The sequence below is a fragment of the Rhagoletis pomonella genome, unplaced genomic scaffold (assembly GCF_013731165.1).
Source record: "Rhagoletis pomonella isolate Grant_MI unplaced genomic scaffold, Rhpom_1.0 Rhpom_scaffold_00006, whole genome shotgun sequence".
NCBI lineage: Eukaryota > Metazoa > Arthropoda > Insecta > Diptera > Tephritidae > Rhagoletis > Rhagoletis pomonella.
Genome location: NW_023458560.1, coordinates 53,274,558 through 53,293,584, shown reverse-complemented (window position 1 = coordinate 53,293,584; position 19,027 = coordinate 53,274,558). Strand labels below are relative to the sequence as shown.

General features: G+C 35.6%; 3 protein-coding genes across 3 annotated transcripts in view; 2 read left to right on the top strand and 1 right to left on the bottom strand.

Moving 5' to 3' along the window:
- The window catches only part of LOC118740943 (UDP-glucosyltransferase 2-like), a 515,118-nt gene that overhangs the window by 102,889 nt on the left and 393,202 nt on the right, over positions 1 to 19,027 (top strand). The window lies entirely within an intron of this gene.
- The window catches only part of LOC118741978 (protein grindelwald-like), a 65,484-nt gene that overhangs the window by 26,337 nt on the left and 20,120 nt on the right, over positions 1 to 19,027 (bottom strand). The window lies entirely within an intron of this gene.
- LOC118740947 lies at positions 11,084 to 12,293 on the top strand. Its single transcript, XM_036472717.1, has 2 exons — positions 11,084 to 11,162; positions 11,231 to 12,293. Exon 2 carries the CDS (start codon positions 11,275 to 11,277, stop codon positions 12,262 to 12,264), a length of 990 nt encoding a protein of 329 aa, XP_036328610.1. The 5' UTR covers positions 11,084 to 11,162; positions 11,231 to 11,274; the 3' UTR covers positions 12,265 to 12,293.

The window sequence follows — 19,027 nt, the reverse complement described above, 5'->3', positions numbered from 1 at the left end:
TTGACGACAAGCACCTAAGAAAATAAAGTGAAAGATTAAACTCCATTGGAAATCGGAAAATTGAATTAAATAAAAAGTGGTATTAAATAATATTATAATCAGTACTTCTTATTGCCGCAGTCGTTGCCAAACCAATAGCGTTGCATTTGGTACCAGTTCCCTTCCACAAGAAAAGTTCTGCTTCCTCATCTGTAATAATTTTCCGCCAGTACGTTCTTAAACATTTATCTACATTTAAAATATTTATAGCTTCGAGTTCAGAAACCTATAAAGTGTTTAAAGAATGCAATAAAAATTATTTTATTATGGTTAATTTATGTTTTTAGTTACCAATAATTGTTGTTTTTCACTTGAACTCCCAAGGTCTTTTTCAAATTCCATAAATGCATGCTTTTCCTTAAATGGGCTTCTTGGCAGGACGCCCTCTGCAATGGTTGGTCTCTTATTGTTTCGAAGAGTACCATTTTCTTTCCTTAAAGCAATCACCTCTGAAAATAACCGCTCCAAAACATCTCCAATTTTTGCATCCATCTGATTCACTTTTTCGTTTAAGGGGTCCACGGTTTTTTTTTTAAGAAAGTGGTAGATAATCCTTTGCGTTTGCACCAGTCTGCCAATAAATCACATACTTAATAATTTTCTTAAATTAAATATTTAACAAACTACTTACTTATAAAATATTGTGATTGAAGAAAAATTGTCAACAAAACTAAAATTTTTTCTTGTGCTGACAAATTATTACAAGCCTCTTTCTATTATATTTTTTTGTTTTATCGTTTACGAGCTTTTCTCTAACTTTTTGGCGATACGTGAATCCCTCGTAAAACATAATGTTCGTAAAATGTACGTTTTCTTGCTGACTGGGTTAATATTCTATGAATACAATGAAGTATTTGTTCATCACCTTCAACTTCGTTATATCTAGGTTTGACTGTAATGCCCTCCCGATAAAGAAAAACGGGGTATATGGGCAATTAAAAGACGATGACAACATTCTAAAAGTGAAAGTTTTAAGAGATTAGTTGCGTTCCTCAACTTTTCTGGGTTAAAACCTGTAAAACTGTCACAAAGCAAAAGAAGCCAGAGAACCGAGAACGGGAACGCTTTCTGGTAAATTCATGTAAATTCTTGCAACCTCTTGCGAGTTAGGGAACGCAACTGTTGTTACTAGTTGAACTTTGAGTAAATTAGGGTCCTTAATTTTCGAAATATCGAAGTTTCCGCATTTCTGAAATTTACCGTTACATGCAAAGAGGGCGTAATTTTAATTTAATTTCAAACATTTTCAACATCTTTCTTCTTTGTGTCAAGTACAATAATTATACCGAGTTTGGTACAAATTGATAGCACGGTTGCCGAGGTACTCATATGTATGTACATATATGGTCATATGGTCATAAGTAGGCGGTGTCATGCCCACTTTTGTTATAATCGTATTTCTTGCTAAAGAGTTATTCCAAACATCACTTATGAAAAAATTGGCCGTTACCGATATATACACTTGTAATTCTTCAAACTACCGTTACATGGGGGGTGGGCGTGATTTTTTTACGATTTTGCCCATTTTGAATACCGTCGGTTCTTAGCTCAGAAAAACATACAGTCACGGCTTAACAGAGACAGGCTCGTTTCCCAGCTTCCCTAGCTCTGTTCCCCAGGGATGTTATTAACAGAGTGGTGGTCTTAAAAATAAACTTCAGGACTTACACTTATAACAAGGCGACCTGGAGTACCTCTTTTATGGAGAGTCACTTACAGGCGAGCACAATATAATGGTATACTGACGGCTCCAAAAAAGGCCCTACACTGCAGCTTTCGGTGACCCTGGGAACCCTCCCTAGCATCTTTCAAGCGAGGGTCGATGCCATCAGTCTGTGTGCTGAGATTAACTTTCGAATAAATTATTGAAGCGAGAGGATACTTACTGCGAGCGATAGTCAGGCGGCTATCAAGGCTCTCTCATCATTTGAGTCCTCCTTGGTTTTGGTGTAGAGAGACTTAATGCTCTGGTTGAGGTAAGTGATGTTCAATTGATTTGGGTACCAGGGCACATGGGGGTCGAGGGAAATGAGAAAGCTGCTAAGTTAGCCAGAACGGCCGCAGCCTCGACCCCGATAGGACCTGAGCCCTTCCATGCAGTGCGGCTCAAAACCATAAAGGCAATGCTCAGAAGAGAGAGTACTAAACTGAGGGGACTGCATTGGCGCAACGGCATTGGTCTGCGTCAGGCAAAAAAACGTACTACAAGAACACAATCTCAAAAGATACAGGTTACTTATGGACCTCCCCAAGGAGAAATTAAGAATTATTACAAGTTTTTTGACGGGCCATTGCAGGCTAAAAAGGCACCTACATAAATTAGGTCCAGTGATCTGTGCCGCTTTCGCCTTTTCACCTTCTTATGGAGTAGGAGTATAGGGCACCTGTGGCCAAGTGAAGAGCAGATATGTACACTCCCTATCCCCGGGATCTATTATGGAATTTTTAGAGTCTCTGGGGCTAGTCGAGGGTTGTGATGAGCTGAGGGCAAAATATGTAGACCTACCGGTGGCAGTGCCATAACCAACTATCTATCTATCTACGGCTTAATCGATTTCTCTTTTCATTCTCAGCAGTTTTACAAACAAGCGTTATGTGAAGAAAGTGCACAAGTGCGCTTGGGTATAAAAACGCGAGTCTCTTTATTTTTGATGTTTTTCAGTTCTGGCAGTTGGCTTCAAAACATATATATATTTTTTTTTGGTCACCCTAACGTACATAAGTACATAAATACATATATACATACAGATTTAGATCAACAGCAGCTCTATCGTTGCTTCCAATTTGAAAGATTGTGTAAAAAACACTTGAAATGCGGCTTCCAGCAAACACCTGGTTTGCTATGCAGGAGTTGTACACATCCATGCATACATATGTACATATACTAATACATACTCTACTCATCCATTAAAATACACAAAATACAATTCTATTCATTCCACACTATTTAGTTGAGCTCCATCAAGCTTAAGCCGCCCTGCTTTTGCGCTCACTCGCTTGTGAGCACGGTTGCCACTGTTGGTTGTTTCCAAACAAACTTGGTTGCTTTTCTTTTATTATTATTTTTTTCAATTTGGTTTTTTGGTATTTTTTTCTTTGGTTTGGTTGTTTTTTTTTTCAAATTAGAAATTAGCAAATTTTTTCTTTAAAAAAAGTATTATTGCATACTGGATGCCAAATATTAGTAAATGAATTTTTCAAATTTCTATTTTTAATGTTACATGTTTTATATGCCTATATAAAAAGCAAATATGTGATTGAACGCACAAGTAATTTAATAATATTTATTTTTCTTTTAACTTCTGCCAAAATGTAAGTTAATGTTGCTTTTCAATAAAATTTTCATAAAAAAAAATCGGGTTCAAGCTCAATAAAATTGTTGAATTTTTTTTTTAATAAGTTTTGCTTTTCGTAATCAGCCCTATGGTCAATTCCAAGTTAATAAATTGTTCCCATAATTCAACGTGCAAAACAAAAACAAATTGGGAAAAATTGTTTTAATTTTGCTTGATAAATTTTGGGAATATTTGTTCATGTGAAATGCGAGATAGGGCCGAATAGATATGTAAGTGGATAACAAATTTCGTTGTTTGTTTCAGATTTTGGTTGGTTATTTTTTAAACAAGTGGCAACCGTGCTTGTGAGTGATAGCTTTCAACAAGTCGGAAATATTTAATGGGCACATACTCTCATAACTAAAAACACTGGAAGTGTACATATGTATGTATGTATGTATTCTCGTGACGATTAGCATCTAAGCAGCATACGAAGTGGAGAACATTTCATTCGTCCTAAACCGCTAAACCGCTCTCCAATGCTACGCTACTCAGCATCGCGTTTGTCGTTTACATATAAAACTTCTTAATGAATGTTATATTTTTTACAAGAATGATAGAATACAAGATTGCGCCGATCAGAGAGGATTTTTGAGAATAACTTTTGTGTGACGTCACACTGGTGCAATTGCGAGAGAGAAATGCCAAAACGTGAGCAAGAATGGAAGAAGAAGAAAAAATGTTGCAAGGAAAACGTAAACATGTTGCACCAGTGTGACGTCATGCAAACAACGATTCTGTCAAATTCGTTAAGAGAAGAATAGCGGTCCGAGATCGGCGCAACCTTTGTATTCTCTCAATCGTGTATTTTTTACATTTTTTTTCTCACTTTATCAACAACATATAAATTTTTGTATTCCAGTTTTTAACCTGTTTCTCTTCAAGATACTCATATTAAATTGAATACGTACAAGTTTTTATGCTAGCCTACGGAGATTTGTTTTATTTATTTTGTTCTTCATCACCGGCGAAAAGTGAAAAGTGTAGTGAAGAAAAATGAATAATTTTACAAAAGCTGAAGCATTACCAAAGAGTGGACATGTCAATGAAGGTGAGTGAATGCTGAAATTATTATACATATCTATTTAAAGATCTACATATACATATATTATGTATGAAGGTATTTGAAACTCAGATTTGCATTAATTAGGTGATTAAATATCGTATTACTAATGAGTACTTATATACTTACATACGTGGTGGACTGTCATGGAAAGGGCATTTGTAGACAATTGACCTTGCTAATTAACTCAGTAGCGCCCTAACCAAAAGAAGGAAAGTTACAGGGCAATTCTGCATTGTTTCAAGTCTTTTGTAAGACAACTGAAAGACAGTAGGCAAAGTATTTTGAAAGATTTTGTTTATTCTGGCCCGAAAGTCTTACAAAAAAAGCTACTTACCAACTTTCATGGTGAAAAGCTCTTTGACAGAAAGCATTTGGGCATCCTCGAAATGAAGATTAACAGGGAAATTCTGGCTAAGGCCGTAAATAATCTTTCGTAAGTCACATGAAAGACAGATGGCAAGATAGTTCGAAAGACTTTTGTTATTCTGGTACAAAAGTCTTAGAAAAAAGCTCTCTCATTTACCACTCGTGGTGAAAAGCTATTTTTAAAGAAAGCACTTGTATGTCATTTAGCTCTCGTCGCCACAACAGTCGCAATGGCCAAGTAAGCAGAGCATAGGCATGCCGTTCGAAAGATCATGAGTTGGAGTCTCGGGCGGCGGATTTTATTTTTTATTTTTTTCAAACTAAATTTTTTTCGTTTCAATTAATAAAAAAAAACCGTTTACTTGAATTTCATTTAATTTTTAAAACCATTTATTTATTTATTTTCGCTTTATTTTAATTTTTAAATTTATATTAAAATTTCTTTTATTTATTACTTTTGATTGTTTTAAAACGAGAAGTATAAATGTTTTCTTTTAAATTTAGTTTAATTTAAAAAACTTAAAAGGCGAACAGCATAATGTTAAGACCTCCTCTTTAGCAGATCTTTCAATTAGTCTTTCTAAAGAGAGTAAAGAGCTTTTAAGATAGTTTCCAGAATAGACAACTGTCTTACGAAATACTTTTATCTTTCGAATGACTGTGGTGAGGTTAAATACAGTTGCCAGAATTGCTGCGTATTATCAGTTTGCTCGCGCTACTCCAACAGTCGAAATGCCCGAGTGGAAAAGCACTGCCGTGCCATTCTATAGATCTGAGGTTCGAATCCTGTGGCGGCGGACGTTTTTTTATTTTTCTGTACACCCTTCAATTTTGCAATTAATACTTAACCAAATTCCCGATGGGCTAGAGACTTTAAACTTCAAACTTGGCTCATACCCCGAGATATTTGAAAAAAAAAAAACGTTTTTCTTGTCCGATTTGGTCCATACGGGAAAGCTTGGTTTAAAAAACATATATATTATTTATTGCTAACTTATTTCATATAACTTTTTGTTTTAATATCTTTGAATTTCTAGATTTTCCTCGTTCAAAAACAAATAATAATTTACATAACCAAAATTTTAGAAACTTATTTAAAGTATTTTTTTTTTTAATTAAATTGCTTTCTTTTTTAATTTAGTTTATTTTTCAGATTAAGATTTTATTGTTTCAAAAAGGAAATATTTTTTAATTTAATTTAATTTTTAAAAACTATTTCTTTTTGTTTTTAACTTTTCTATTTTCTTAATTAAATTTTTAGATTTTATTGTTTTAACCCTGGATTTTCCAATTCATATTTTTATCGGGTATACATAATGTGACAAACTGTACTTCTTTTCGCTCTTGTACTTCGTATGACATAAATGTTTTTGCATCAAAAAGTGTGACAGTGATTCGAAAATTGTCGCTAACTGGTTACAGAATCTCCCCTCCAGGTCCTGTACTTCTCCGATCTTCTGGACGATCGTCACATGCCCCCCTATGGATTTTTCGTTTTTGCTAAAAACGCTTTCGCTAAAAGCGCTATAGAGACTGATAGACCTGTACATAAGAAACGCGATTTCGCGTGACTGTCTTTCAAGAGTTCAATATGCTTATTGCAAGAAAAGGTCGGTGATTACCACCCTGAACATGTGTAATGTGTGTAATGTGGTCAGAGGAAGCCTTCACACATGAAGATTATGCAGTAGGAGCTCTCTTCGATATCGAAGGGGCATTCAACAATGTCACTCCAGAGGTAATAGTCAAGTATATTCATAATCTAGGGGTTGAAACCAACCTAATAAGGCTTATCTACAGCTTACTTCGTGACAGAACTGTCGTGGCGGAATGGGTGAGCGTCTGCACACAGTGCAGAGTCAATAGGATCTCTGGACTCCGGTTGTAAATGACCTTCTAGAGGAACTGGGAAAAGTGGGCTGTCGGGTGATCGTCTATGTAGATGATGTGGAACTTTTGGTTAAGGGACCATTTCTATACATCCTTTTCGATCTGACTTAAGAACCTGAACCAGGTATCTAGGTGGGCGATCAACAGCGGCTGTCGTGGAAGCCTAACATTGAGGAAAGGGTAGCAAAGTTGTCGGTTGCCTGGTACTGCTGTAGGGGAGCTATTGGTAAAATTGAAATTAATTCATTAGCTCTAGGAAACCAGATTCTAGCCTATATTGTTTCATGGAGCCCTTGTCTGGTGGAACTCACTAGAGAAGGCTACACTTGTAAAACAAGAATTAGCGGAGCATTAGGAAGCAACCCTCACTGGCGCTTAACATATGTACATATGTTGAACACGGCGCCTGCGGATATTGCAGACAGAATTTTCGCAGCACGAGCTGCTATTAGGCTAAGGGAAACCCGGTCTTTTGTGTTATAAAAAAGGAAAAGAAGACGTTTCTCTGCTGCAGAAAATATTTTTATAGGGCACTTTATAATACGTTACCTCTCAAAGGCTAGCGGTGGGGGTTCTGACAGGCCTTTGTGCGGTGAGACTAGGAATTCCTTTGGTATCAGCTATCAAGAGGAAGATGAAGTGGCATTATCTCCACACTTTCTTTTAGACTGTCTAACCTTCGCGAGGCTAAGATGGAAGCATTTTGGCTCGCACTTCTGAACAGCTCTCGATCGAAATTATTCGAACCCGAACCTGCTGGAAGCTAACAGCCAGACATACGAAATGTTTTCTAATGTTCAACTTGAATCACAAGCAATAACTTGGTTGAAAAAAACATTGTACTTTTGGTTCAGTGTACATTAGGGTGCTCCTTAAATGTTGGAAGCAAATTTTTACATAAGATTTCCTTAGCCTCAAACCCTACGTCGATGCTCCTATATGTAGTCCAAGATATCACATATAAATTTTGGCCCCGATTGAACACGGTTAAGGCGTGTGGCACAGGAGGCAAACTTCAGATTACCTTATGAAGACGTCTTAACCGATTAAAAGCCTTTTGAAGCCTATTCCGATTGATACTCATCTTTTCATGATACACTTAACTCAATAAATAATGTGAGTCTCACCATTTAAACAGGTGGCAACCCTCTTCAAATACCAAAAAAAAATCGAAATGCGTAAACTAAAGATATCTTAATACTCTTTTATATAGCTTGTGTATGAGTTAAAAAATCCGTATTTTAAAACAGGTGGCAACCCCTCAAAGTTTTTCATATATATATATATATATTTCTATTATCTAATTCCCTTAGTTAAAATTTTATACAGGTGGCAACACTCCCACTTTTAGTTAAGAAATATGGCCTTTTCAAAACGATTTCGGTTGATAGCCATATTGTAAAAATTGATTCATCTTTTTAAATAATTTTAAATTAGTTTTTTAAAAGGTGGCAACTCTTTTCGAAAACGTAAGGAATAGGGTTTCATCTACAGGCTAAGCATTTAATTTTAAATCCCATTTTTGAAAATCATTGGCTAATATCCGCCACAGATACAGATGCAATGCAGATATTTATCCAAGTACAGATACCTACAGATCCAGATTCTGATACAGATACACACACAAAAACGTAAAAAACAAGTAAGAAAGTCTAAGTTCGGGCGGAGCCGAACATTAAATACCCGGCGCAAGTATTAAAAATATGTTTTCCACCTTTCCGAAAGCTACCGCTACATGATAAGCCGGCGTGTATAAATTTTAAGTAAACTAGCGTCCTTAAGCAGTGTTTGCATTATTCAACTTTGCGTTCAACACACACACACGTGCGTGCAAACATACTTTTAAATTTCAAAATATTGAAATTTCAAGCATTTCTGTAATTTACCGTTATATGAAAAGCGGCCGTAATTTTAGTCCGATTTCAACAATTTTCAATGGTTTACTTTTATGTGGCAAGCACAATAACCATACAGAGTTTGGTACAAATTGCTAGAACGGTTAGCGAGATACATATACGTGATCATAAGTGGGCGGAGCCACGCCCATTTTCCAAAATTTTATCATAAACGTATTTCCTGGCAAAGAATTGTTGCAACCATCATTTTGAATAAATTAGCTTTAATATTTACTGATTTATCGAGGATTTCGTATTTCTCGAAATTACCGTTATATGGGATGTGGGCGTGGTTATCGTCCGATTTTAAAAATTTTCGGCCATTTGGTATGATGTTCGAAGACCACCAACTGTGCCAAGTTTGGAAGAAATTGGTAAAGCGGTTACCAAGATATACAGTAAGTGGGCGTTGCTACGCCCATTTTCCAAAAATTTATAATATTCTTATTTTATCTAAAGTTTATTGTAAATATCAATTTTGAGTGAATAATCTCCAGTAGTTACTAAAATATCGCAGTTTTTGTATTTCTGAAAATTACCGTTATATGGCAGGTAGGCGTGGTTATTGTCCGATTTTGCCCATTTTCAATACCATCCGTCCTACGCCTGAAAGAAGTACACGTACCAAGTTTCGTTAAGATATCTTAATTTTTACTCGAGTTATCGTGTGCACAGACGGACGGACAGACGGACGGACGGACGGACGGACGGACGGACGGACGGACAGACAGTCACCGTTTAATCGATTTCTCTTTTCATTCTGATCATTTATGTATACATTTGTCTATATCTATCTCGATTCGTTTTGCCTGTTACAAACAACCGTTATGTGAACAAAGTTATAATACCCTTGTGCACAAGTGCGCTCGGGTATAAAAATACAGATGCAGTTACAGTTACAGATTTAGATAAAGTTAGAGATACAAATCCCAATAGATATTCAGATATAGATCCAGATGCAGGTACAAATCCAGATTGATATTCAGATACAGAGATACACAGATCTACATATTCAGATCCACTTACGCAGCCACTAAGTTTACTTTCAAAAAGGTCAACTGCCGCAGCATATGGAAGGAATGTTATTTTAAAACTAATGAAGTCGTGCGTTGAAGGCGCCAATCAACATAATGCGGCACATGTACACACACTTTAGTTTCTACATACCGGGTGTCGGCGAATTTATACAAGGTGGTGTTGCTAGAATTCATCGCGGTCCTTCTGAATGTGAAAATGATGGGTTTGTTGTATTTTTGGGTTTTGAACTTGGGTATACTTGAGTTTTTTCTCAACCGATATCACCTTGTATTAATTCACTTTGGTGCAGCGTGCAGCAATAAAGGAAATGAGCTTTAGCCTGAAGAGGCGCAATTGCGCCAACACACTGTGCTGATTCCGACAGTAACGCTGGAGTTAGTGCGCCAGCGCCAAAAAATTTGCGCCGTTACCCAGGCCTAACTCCTGGTAATAACATCGGTTTTTCTGCTTCTTCTCTTCCGCCTGCTAACGCTGTGCCTACGTATGCCGCTGCTGCGGCTTTGGCGAACAATGCTAGGTTGAGCAACGCACAAGCGAAAAACGCAACTAACAATGCGCAAGCAAATAATGCACAGTGGTCCGCTATGGATAAAAAGCGTACTCATAAGAGACATAGGCGGTGTGTATTTGGGTCAAATGAGAACTCGGAGCTGGGAGTTGTTGTTCGCCGCAAATGGCTGCACTTATCATCGTTTTTGCCTACTGTAAGGACTGATGACATCATTGGCTATGTGGCTAAATATGCAGCTATCGATATGAAGACAATTGTATGCTATAAACTGGTCAAAAAGGATTCTGATTTGGAAACTATTAAGCACATTAATTTCAAGCTTGGAGTTTCAGAATCTGACTACTCAAAAATTCTGTCATCGGATATTTGGCCCTCCAACGTTGCTGTCCGACCTTTTGATTTTTTTCAAAAAGATGCCCAGCCGCATCCCAAAAAGTAAAAAGTCATTCCACCTCTGGTGATCGGAAAATAAGTATCTATCAAAAAAATACTTCGGGACTCAGGACAAAATCCGAATCTGTCTACATTCTCAGCTCACAATTGGATTATGGCTGCTTCGTTCTGACAGAAATCTGGCTGAATGCTAACTTTTTCGATGCGGAGTTCTTTAATCCAGCTCTCTTTGACGTTTTTCGCAAAGACAGAGATTTTGCTAAAACTGGTGTTAGTAGGGGTGGTGGTCAGGGATGAAAAAATAGGTACAATTGTACCTTTTTCCGACGTTTGCGGACTTAAAGGTACATTAGGTACACTCTCTCTATTTTAGGTACAATCAGCTTATGGTCAGATCCATTTTTAGTTTTTCTTTTGCCTGTTGTAATAATGCATGCGGTACGTTGAATGGCTGTAACCGCAAACGAGATTTTCAAGAACTATGTTTTGTTTCGACATGCAACTCTGTATGTTTTCTATTTTTCGTTATTGTGAATCTTACATACAAAAGAAGAAGACAAAACTAAATGAAAAGTTGTGTGGCTAAGCGCGTTTTTCGGGCGTCTCTTCAATTCAACAAAAATGGATAAGTAAGTTCAATAACGAAAAAAAATAACATGTACAGCATTTATTTAATATCTATATTTATTTGTTTCAGGTGGCTCACTCGGCAAAACAATATAACTAAAGAAGCAGATTGTGATGAAAAGTAAGTATTACTATTTACAAGTGGTTTTTGTTTCGTTGACACTTCCGTTTAGCAATAATGAAGGCGAAGAGGGGCAAAATGAAAACCCGGCCAAAAAGAAAAAATTTGAAATTCGTTTTAGGAAGGAATGGAAAGAAACCTATCCATGGTTACAAGAAGATCCAAATATTAAACAGGGTAAAAAGTGTTTATTGTGTTGCGTACCCATTTTCGGCAACTTAAGCCATATTTTTCGCCATGCAAATACTGATTTGCATAAGAAGAATGAAAATATTGCGAAATCAACGATTAAAATTTCCAACTTTACTCAGCAAAATAGTGAAGAAAATAGAATTATGCATTCTGCAAAAGATCTCGAAATTCGTTTATGCTTGTTTGTGGCAGAACACAATCTACCTTTTACATCGTTGGACCATCTATCGCAGTGCGTAAAAACAGTGAAGGACTCAAAAATAGTTTCGAAAATGTGTTTGAATCGGCAAAAAGGGCAGAAAATAATAACGTCAATAACCGGACCAGAGAATTGCAAATCAATTTGCAATGCAGCTAATACGCAATATTACTCTGTGATCATAGACGAGAGTACAGATGTGTCCATGAACAAAAATCTTGCAGTTATTATACGGATTTTCACACAAAACTGCAGAGACAGGTTTTTAGATTTTGCATCGGTTGCCAATTCTACTTCGATAGGAATTTTTAATAGCCTGATGAAGGTATTGAAGGACCATAACATTTCCACAGAAAATTTACTCGGGTTTGCTGCAGACAACTGTAACGTTATGATGGGCAAACGCAATGGCGTCCAAGCGAAACTAAGAGCGATTTGTCCAAAAATATTTATAAACGGAGATGTTTGTCATAATTTAAACTTATCTTCAGAAGCAGCTGCTTCAATGCTCCCCAGAGATGTTGAGAAACTTATGCCGAGCATTAATCATCACTTTTGCCATAGTGCAAGCCGAAAGGCTGATTTTTTTTAATTCCAACAAGAGTTTGGAAGTGAACTGCATGTCATTTTACGCTACAGCTCCACGCGATGGCTTTCACCGCAGGTAACTTTTATATAAGGTTAAGGTTTCTTAATAAACATATGTTCATAAATATATTAACGTACATATGTATACTTACATTGCAGATGGTGGTTAATCGGATATTAGAACAGTGGACTCCTTTACAGTACTATTTTGGACTATGCAACTATGAATCTGGATTTGGTAACGAAAATAACAAATTTATTTCAGACAGCCTTTCTGACACGAACATAAAACTATATTTTCTTTTTTTATCGTATGTACTCAAACTTATTAACGAGTTAATGTCGAAATGCAAGCCGAAGAAGCACGCATTCACGTGCTAATTCCACGCTTAACATTTTTATTTAGACAAATATGCCGCAATTTTATTTCAAAAGAAAAAATTGACGCTTCTTCCATACATTACCACATTCCCATATTACAAATTTTTTGTGGCACAGAAACCGAAATTTTGTATACTGAACAAAGTCTGAAAGATGTAGAACTTATGAAATTTAAGCAAATGTTCTAAGATTTTATACAACATTTTGTGAGGACTTGCGAAATAGGATTGATTTTGAAAACGAAATTACAAAAGAGCTTCCGGCATTCGCTCCTAAAGAAGTGCTTTCTGGAAATACGAACAGCATTTTGCCTTTAATTGTAAAATTATTTCCAGAAAAAGAGCTTAAAAGGGCAGAAGCAATTAATGCTGAATATCGGGCGTTAGCTGATCATCCACAATTAAAAAAAAATTGAAAATTTACCCATTTCAGAATTTTGGGTTGAAATTAGTAAAACTAAAAATGAAATTAATGAATTTATGTATTCAAATATATTTCGTATTGCTCAAGGCTTGCTTTCTTTGCCGCATTCTTCTTCCTGTGTTGAACGAATTTTTTCGATTCAGAATATAATAAAAACAAAATCCAGAAATAAATTGACGTTAGGAACTTGTGCCGCACTAATACAAACCAAAGATTTAATAAGATGTAACGAAAGCTGTTGCTACAATTTTGATGCTAAAGTTTTTTTGAAAACCAGTGTTACAAACAATGATTTAAATGAAAATCAATTAGTTGATTAAAGATTTTTGAAGTACAAAGAAATTGTATCTCAAAAAAATAATGAATTTATGTAGCGCAAAGCGCAATTTTTTTGTTATTGTTTTACGTATATTTTATAAGTGTTTCAATAAGCAGTATGAACATTCACTTATTTATTAACATCATAAAATTTATATTCCTATATGTAATGGTTAATTAATGACTATAATTAGGTGAAAAAATGATACTTCTCAAAAATATGTTAGGCATACAGTGACTTAAACAAGCGTTTACAAGCGTTTTTTTTTTAAATATATTTACCATGTTTTTAAGTTAAATTTGTTTGCAAATTTTTTAAAAATATTGTGTGTGCTATAACCACAACCACATTTATAAAGTAGAAAGTAAAAAATATATAAAAATACATACCCAAAAATTTTCTTTATCTTCAGATTAAAAAGTTTCAAATGTTTATGAAAATGTGTATAATTTTCGTAAACAGTGACTAAATTTTTAATGGTTATGGTTATAGCATGAACAATATTTTTTTTAAATTTGCAAACAAATTTATCTTAAAATCATTCTGAATATATTTAAAAAAAAACCACCTTGTGAACGCTGGTTAAAGTCACTGTATGTCTAACGTATTTTTGAGTAGTTTCAGTTTTTCACCTAATTATAGTCATAAGTAAACCATTACTTACATATGTATGTATTTATATTTTTTGAAAAGGTTGTTAAGAATAATAAGTGTAAGTTAATTAATAGGTGAACATATGTATGTACATTTTTTGGATTAAAACTTTTATATTTAGAATGTGCTGACAATGCGATATTTCTCTGGTCATAGCTTAGATATGTATATATATATATATTTATCCACATACATATTTTGTATCCAAGTTTTTAAATAAAAATTTAAATATAAAATCTACAAACAAATATTTTTTTTAGGTACATTCTTGTCCATTTAGGTACATTTATTTTATGATATTAGGTACAATCTGAAATTTCCATTTTTCATCCCTAGTGGTGGTGTACTGATAGCTGCGCGCAGATATCTTCGAGCTTCTTTTTATCCGCTGCTAGATGCCAACTCCCTGTTGGATCAGCTTTGTGTAAAATTACATGGCACCTGTGGTGTGCTGTACATTTGTGTGTCCTACATTCCGCCGGGCAGCTGTGATGTCATATACAAGGCACATGTTGACAATATACTGGCACTCCACGAGAAAATTGGAAACAGCCAACTTTGTGTTTTAGGTGACTTTAATTTATGTAATATTTCCTGGAAGATATTGATAACAATATCTTCCTCACCCCATCAAATGTTACTACTTTATCTGAATCATATTTAATTGATAATTTAATATGTATTGAATTATTTCAAATCAATGGTTATTTTAATGAGTTAAACCGAATTTTAGATTTAATATTTAGTAGCTCTAATATAATTTTCAAGCTCTCTCATGCGGCCAGTTACATCTCCCCTCCAAATCAGCATCATAGCCCTATGGTTTTGGAGTTTGAATTTTACCAATATTTTGAATTACCGACTGCTAGTCAGACGGTTGCTTTTAACTACTCTTGCTGTAATTTTGCTGAATTGAATAATTTGTTTGATTTGGATTGGTCCCAGCTCTTTGGAAATGTGGATGTAACTGGTTGCTACGATATTTTTAAGTCTAAACTTTGTGATATTTGTGTGGGTCACATCCCAATTCTTAATTCGAAAACCGCTAAGCGTCCATGGTTTACTAAAGAACTTAAACGTATAAGGAATAAGAAGAATAAGTTCTACAAAAGACAAAAGTATTCCAACGATGTTAATTTGCGTGAGCGTTACGTGTTTTATAGAGCTGAATTTAACAGGCTCAATAAATCTTTGTATAGGAATTATATTCGCGGCGTAGAAAGCAATATTAAATCTAATCCCAAGTTCTTCTGGAGTTATATTAAATCAAAGAAAAATTGCTCTATTATACCTGCATCGGTCCAGCTTAACGGGGTGTCAGCCAACTCCATCTCCGAAGCTGTTAATCTTTTTGCTGATTTTTTTTCTTCCAACTTTATTTCTGGTAATTCTGATAATGATTTTATTCCTGAAGATGTTTTGTCAAATTTAGATACTCCCATTAACTTCGGGAAATTAAAGTTGACAGACGATGATGTAGCTAATGGCATTAACCAGCTTAAACTATCCACTAACACTGATGTAGACGGCCTCTCGGTTATTTTATTTAAAAGTTGTCCTTCACTAATTGCGCCTTTGAGGCACATTTTTGACATGTCTCTATCTGCCGGAGTTTTCCTCGATGACTGGAAATTGACTTTTATTACGCCAATTCTTAAAAGTGGTAACAAAAATTGTATTGAGAATTATAGGCCGATTTCTAAGCTTACCACTGTCTCAAAACTGTTTGAGTCCATAGTAAAAATAAAAATTTACTTTGCTGTTAAACATTTATTATGTCCCAGCCAACATGGGTTCGTGCCGGGCAGATCTACGTTAATCAATTTAGCTGCTTTTACAGAGGACTGTTTGGAAACCTTTCAAAAGGGATTCCAAATTGACGCTATATATACCGATTTCTCTAAGGCTTTTGACAGGATGCCTCATCGAATATTGATAGCTAAACTTGAAGGCCTGGGCTTTCATTCAGAGTTTCTGAAGTGGATCACATCCTATCTGTATAACAGACGCTGTGTTGTTCGTTTTGATAATGTATCGTCTTATTCTTTTGTCTCCTCCTCTGGTGTTCCCCAGGGTAGTGTCTTAGGTCCGTTATTATTTGTTACCTTTATTAATGATATATCTTCCTGTTTCTCTAAGTGTAAGTTTCTTCTATATGCGGATGACCTGAAGATATACTATGAAATTAAAAATAGAGAAGACTCATTGATTCTCCAGGGTGAGCTTGATAATTTGTACTGTTGGTGTGCGCGTAATCGTTTGTCCCTCAATATTGGTAAATGTCATTATACCTCTTTTGCAAAAGTGATTAGTATTGTTCCAACCTCTTACTGTTTTTCGAATGTCCCGCTAAAATCAATTACTGATTTTAAAGACTTGGGTGTTTATTTTGACTCCAAGCTCACCTTCACCACCCACATAAACTTTATTGTTTCTAAATTATTCGCGATGTTGGCCTTTATTCGTCGCAACTGCTCGTCATTTTCCGATCCTTATACTCTCAAACTGTTGTATTCGTCTTTAGTTCGGTCGAGGTTAGAATACGCTGTATTTGTTTGGAGACCTTTTCATACAGTTCATGTGAACAGATTGGAGTCTGTTCAGAGGATTTTATACGCTTTGCTTTGCGTCCGTTGAAATTTGTAGACCCTATTCCGTCCTATCGTTCTCGTTGTTTGTTGATAAATCTCATGTCCTTAGAGTCCATGCGTACTTTGTTATCGATGTGCTTTGTCTTTGACATAATTGTAGGCTCTATAGATTGCTCGCACCTCCTTATGAAAATTCGTTTTAATGTTTCCTCACGTATTCTTCGTTGTAATGAGTTGTTTTTTGTGGGTGTTGTTAAAACTGTTTATGGTATGAATGCTCCTTTAAGGAGGACTCTCTCCCAATTTAATGCTTATTCTTCATCTTTAGACTTCGATTTTTCTTACTCACAGTTTACTTTTAAGAATTTACTCATAAGGCACTTGTCATAAGGGTTTCCCTTATTCTATGTATATATTTGTCGTATAGTCTGTAAGCGTCCTGTTTGTTGATAATAATAATAATAAATAAATAAATAAATAAATAAATTTTTGTGCACGTTAAGTACCAGCCGCTTCAGCTGCTGGTGCTGGTTGGTGCTGCTAACGCTAGTGCCACAAATCACTCTACATAAATATGTATGTATGTAAGTAAAGTGCAGTGGCACGAGATGATGCATTCGCAGCTGCCTGCTGCCTCACTCGCTTGCTCTTGAGATGGGGTTGTTGTCGTACTCATCAGTGTGGTCGTTATTATTGGGGTTGTTTGTTGTGGTTTTTATTGCGAAAATTGCAAGTTGAATGTCGTGGCAACAAATGCTTGATTTGATGCCAAACTGGCGTACACCGTTTGTCTGTTGCTTAGTTGTTACAAACGGTGGTCGGACTTATTCCCCCGACCTAAAATCACCCGGACAAAATTACTCGAACAAAATTCCCCGAACAAAATTCCCCGAACAAAATTCCCCGGACAAAATTCCCCCGGACAAAATTACTCCAACAAAATTCCCCGGACAAAATTCCCCGAACAAAATTCCCCGGACAAAATCTCCCGAAAAAAATCATTCGGACGAAAATCGACCCGAAAAAAATTTCTCGGACAAAATCCCCCGTAACAGAAATCTCCCGTACAATATCACCCCAAAAAATCTCTAGCCATGGTACCTAAAGAGTTAATTTCGACTGCTTTATTACTCTTTTCAAGCAAATCCGGGTGATTTTAGGCCGGCGGATTAAGTCCTAACACCGTTACAAACAATGCCAATAATTGCTGTTTCCACCACCAATCAACATCGGTGGCGTGGCAGCAGCGGCAGCAACTTCAACTGCAACAGTGGCAGTTGCAACAACAAACATCATGCCCGCATTATACAGCTGTTGCAATAGCATCTGCTGTTATTTACTGCTGTTGCTGCTGCAATTATTCTTGTAAGTTTTTTTTTCTTTCAAATTCCCTATCATTTTGTGGTTGCTGTTGTCGTTTTTTCGTCTGATCTTTTGTTTCTTTTTTTGCTGCCACAAGTGTATTGCACTGCTGCCATTGCTGTAATTTTTCAGTGGCTGCTGCATTTCTTAGTCAGTTTGATGTTTTTAGGTTTTTTTTCGTGGCCCACAACGGCCAACTGCATTGGCTTAGCGCTTGATTGACAGTCCCTCTTGCGCGTGAACGTCCATCCTGATGGAGGCAGCTATGACGGGGCAACTTACTTAAATTATGTATGTAGGTACATATGTGTCTACATATCGTCGTCTCAGAAAACGGATGTCGAATGTTACAAAACACGGTTTTGAGAAAATTGACTTTGAAGTTTAAGGTCGAATTAATCCGAAACTGTACGGTAGATTTTTGTAACTTTTGAAGGAGACGTAGTTGGTGTTATTAGTTTTGATTTCCCATATTTTTACATTTAATATCTCTTAACGTTAATGAGAAAATTTACTTTTCATTCCGTATACATTTGTCGTAAGTAGCGTTTACTCACCACTTTGTTTTGTCCACAGAACATACGACAATAGTAAAGTATCTATTTCAACGACGATGGTATAATTTGATGAAAAAAAAACAGACATATTTATTAAATAATGATTACTTATTAGAAAAAACATAACAAAAACATAATCATGTATTTAATAAAAAAAATCTGTACATCTCTTATGCTGTAAATATGTTACGAACATACGTTTTCTTTATATAAAAACAAAAAACAATACTTAAATTCAGTCTTTTGTACATTTTTATCTCTTTCATTTCATTGGAGACTCAGTGCAAGCTAAAATTTAAAAATTTAAAATTTTAAAATTAGTTACTTAGTTTAATTTTCAATTTGAATTGTATCGTTATAGTAGAGGACCATCCAATTGTCGTAAGTTCAAAGTTTTGCGATACATACGACAAATGTTTTATGATTAAAAAAAGATTACATTTGTATGGGAATTTGTCGTATGTGCCACATACGACAAAC